At 39.6% G+C, this 1,956-nt stretch overlaps 1 protein-coding gene across 1 annotated transcript; it reads right to left on the reverse strand.

The window, feature by feature from the left end:
• Positions 1–349: 349 nt before the first annotated feature.
• LOC147433316 (uncharacterized) lies at positions 350–1,177 on the reverse strand. Its single transcript, XM_086492061.1, has one exon. The coding sequence runs from the start codon at positions 1,175–1,177 to the stop codon at positions 350–352; it is 828 nt and encodes a 275-aa protein (XP_086348187.1).
• Positions 1,178–1,956: the final 779 nt, after the last annotated feature.

The raw sequence follows: 1,956 nt of genomic DNA on the forward strand, positions 1-1,956 counted from the left end.
ACAATGTTGGGAATGACAACTCCTCACAAGATTCATCATCAAAAATGCTCAGAGGGTTGAATCCCTCACAAGGCGCTATACTTGCAACTTGTGAATTATGGTCCACGACTTGTTGAGCGGAGTAGATACCATGCACCAAAGTGTCCGTAGAATCATTCTTGTCTTCAACATCTTCTTGGTGTGGACTGCGACACACATCTGCATGGATTGTGAAACTAGATGACCAAGACATATCCATAGAAACACCATGCTTAATGTACAAGGGAGTACTCAATAGGTCAACCAAAGCTTGAAGTACACAGTTTGGCCGCACAATGCCACTCAAGTAGGCATGATCATAATCAAGATTTCACTTTATCTCAACTAGAATTGAAGCTTGATCACTAGAGAAGCGTGGCAACACTCTTTGTACTCGTGACAAATTTGCCATTACATTCACAATGCTTCCGCGCAAACCAAATTGACCTTCGAAGTTTAGTTCTCCAATTTGTGCGAATGGTATGCGCAATGATACAAGATGACTCTCTATTGAATTCAACCTTTCCACACTAGATATTTTGACACTAAAAGTCATCTCTCTTCTCATGCAAAATAGTGGCTCCTCTTGTTTCTTCAATGCGACCTTGCATGGGTGACACACTCGAAGCACCTTATCGTCAACCACCGCGATTGATTTTAATTTTTTAAGAAGCAATAACTCCACCTTGGACATGCCATGCAAACTTTGACGAAACATAAGCGAACCACATGAAGCACAATCAAAAGAAGGAGTATCCTCGATGATCTTCGCATATTGAGAAGTTCTACTAGATGAAACTGTAGATATTCTTAGATGTTTTCGAGATGACTTGGACATATTGTAAATTTTGGTTGTGACTTGCTTAAGTGTAAAGGTGTTGGGATATAGAATCAAGAAAATAGATTCAATTTGCTGAGCAGCAACATTATGGTTGTCGACAAGAGTAGCTAGAGACAGACTAGCCTCTTTAGTCCATACACATCGTTTACGTTTAGGACTGTCAAAACCAGCAGGAAACCATAAAAATTCACCATGCAAACTCAACACGACCAATGATGGCAAAGTGGATGAAGATGGACAATCATGTGCAGCAAAGGAGCGAGCTTCACGCATAGCTTCACCTTGGTAAAAATAAAGTTTACACGCAGCAGAAAACATCCTGCACATTATACCAACCAAGTGTACACTTAACATCATTGAGGATTGGCGACTAGACAAAAGAGATATTATAAATTCTCTTTGATCAAAGGAGGGCGATAAAGGACTGATGGTCCAAGGCTGCACCCAAATTTTCAAAATGTCTTCATTTCTGAATGCTATTTGCTCTACAATAACATCAAAAACTTTGGACTCAAGAGATTGCAATGAGAGGCTCAAGTCAAAAACTTGAAGTAATCTTAACAAAACATCTTTGTTGCTCGGAAAGTTACATATAAATATGGGATCAAGGTACAAACTTTTACTTTCTGCCCACAAAATGAGATCACTTGCCATTTTACAAAAAGTACAGCTAAACAAAGAGAAACAGAACTAAGCACCTTTGAAAGTAGTAACCTGACCCGACTTGTCAATAGTGAACCAACCAGCCTTCTTAAAGTTCAAGAGTGAAGATTTTAAATCCACCAAGCTTTGCTCAAAGAGATGCAGAAATGGATGAGAGAATCCTAGTACCGAGTCAACTACAGCACCTTGTAAAATAACACCAACAGCCTCTCCATCTTGAGGATATAAGTTGGCAGGTAACATTGGTTGCTTATTGATTGTAGACTGTCTTCCACATGAGTAGAAAAATGGGTTGCTAGCTTGGCGGCTTACATTCAGACCTTTGCACGTGCCACAAGAGAACTCCACATCCAAGCTGTTCACACTCACAATCTCCAAAGTTCCAAACACCTACCAATTTCACATTTATCAATGAGGATTATAACGATTTTTAA

Source organism: Adiantum capillus-veneris, chromosome 20 (genome assembly GCF_014529385.1).
Source record: "Adiantum capillus-veneris isolate H3 chromosome 20, ASM1452938v2, whole genome shotgun sequence".
NCBI classification, from domain to species: domain Eukaryota; kingdom Viridiplantae; phylum Streptophyta; class Polypodiopsida; order Polypodiales; family Pteridaceae; genus Adiantum; species Adiantum capillus-veneris.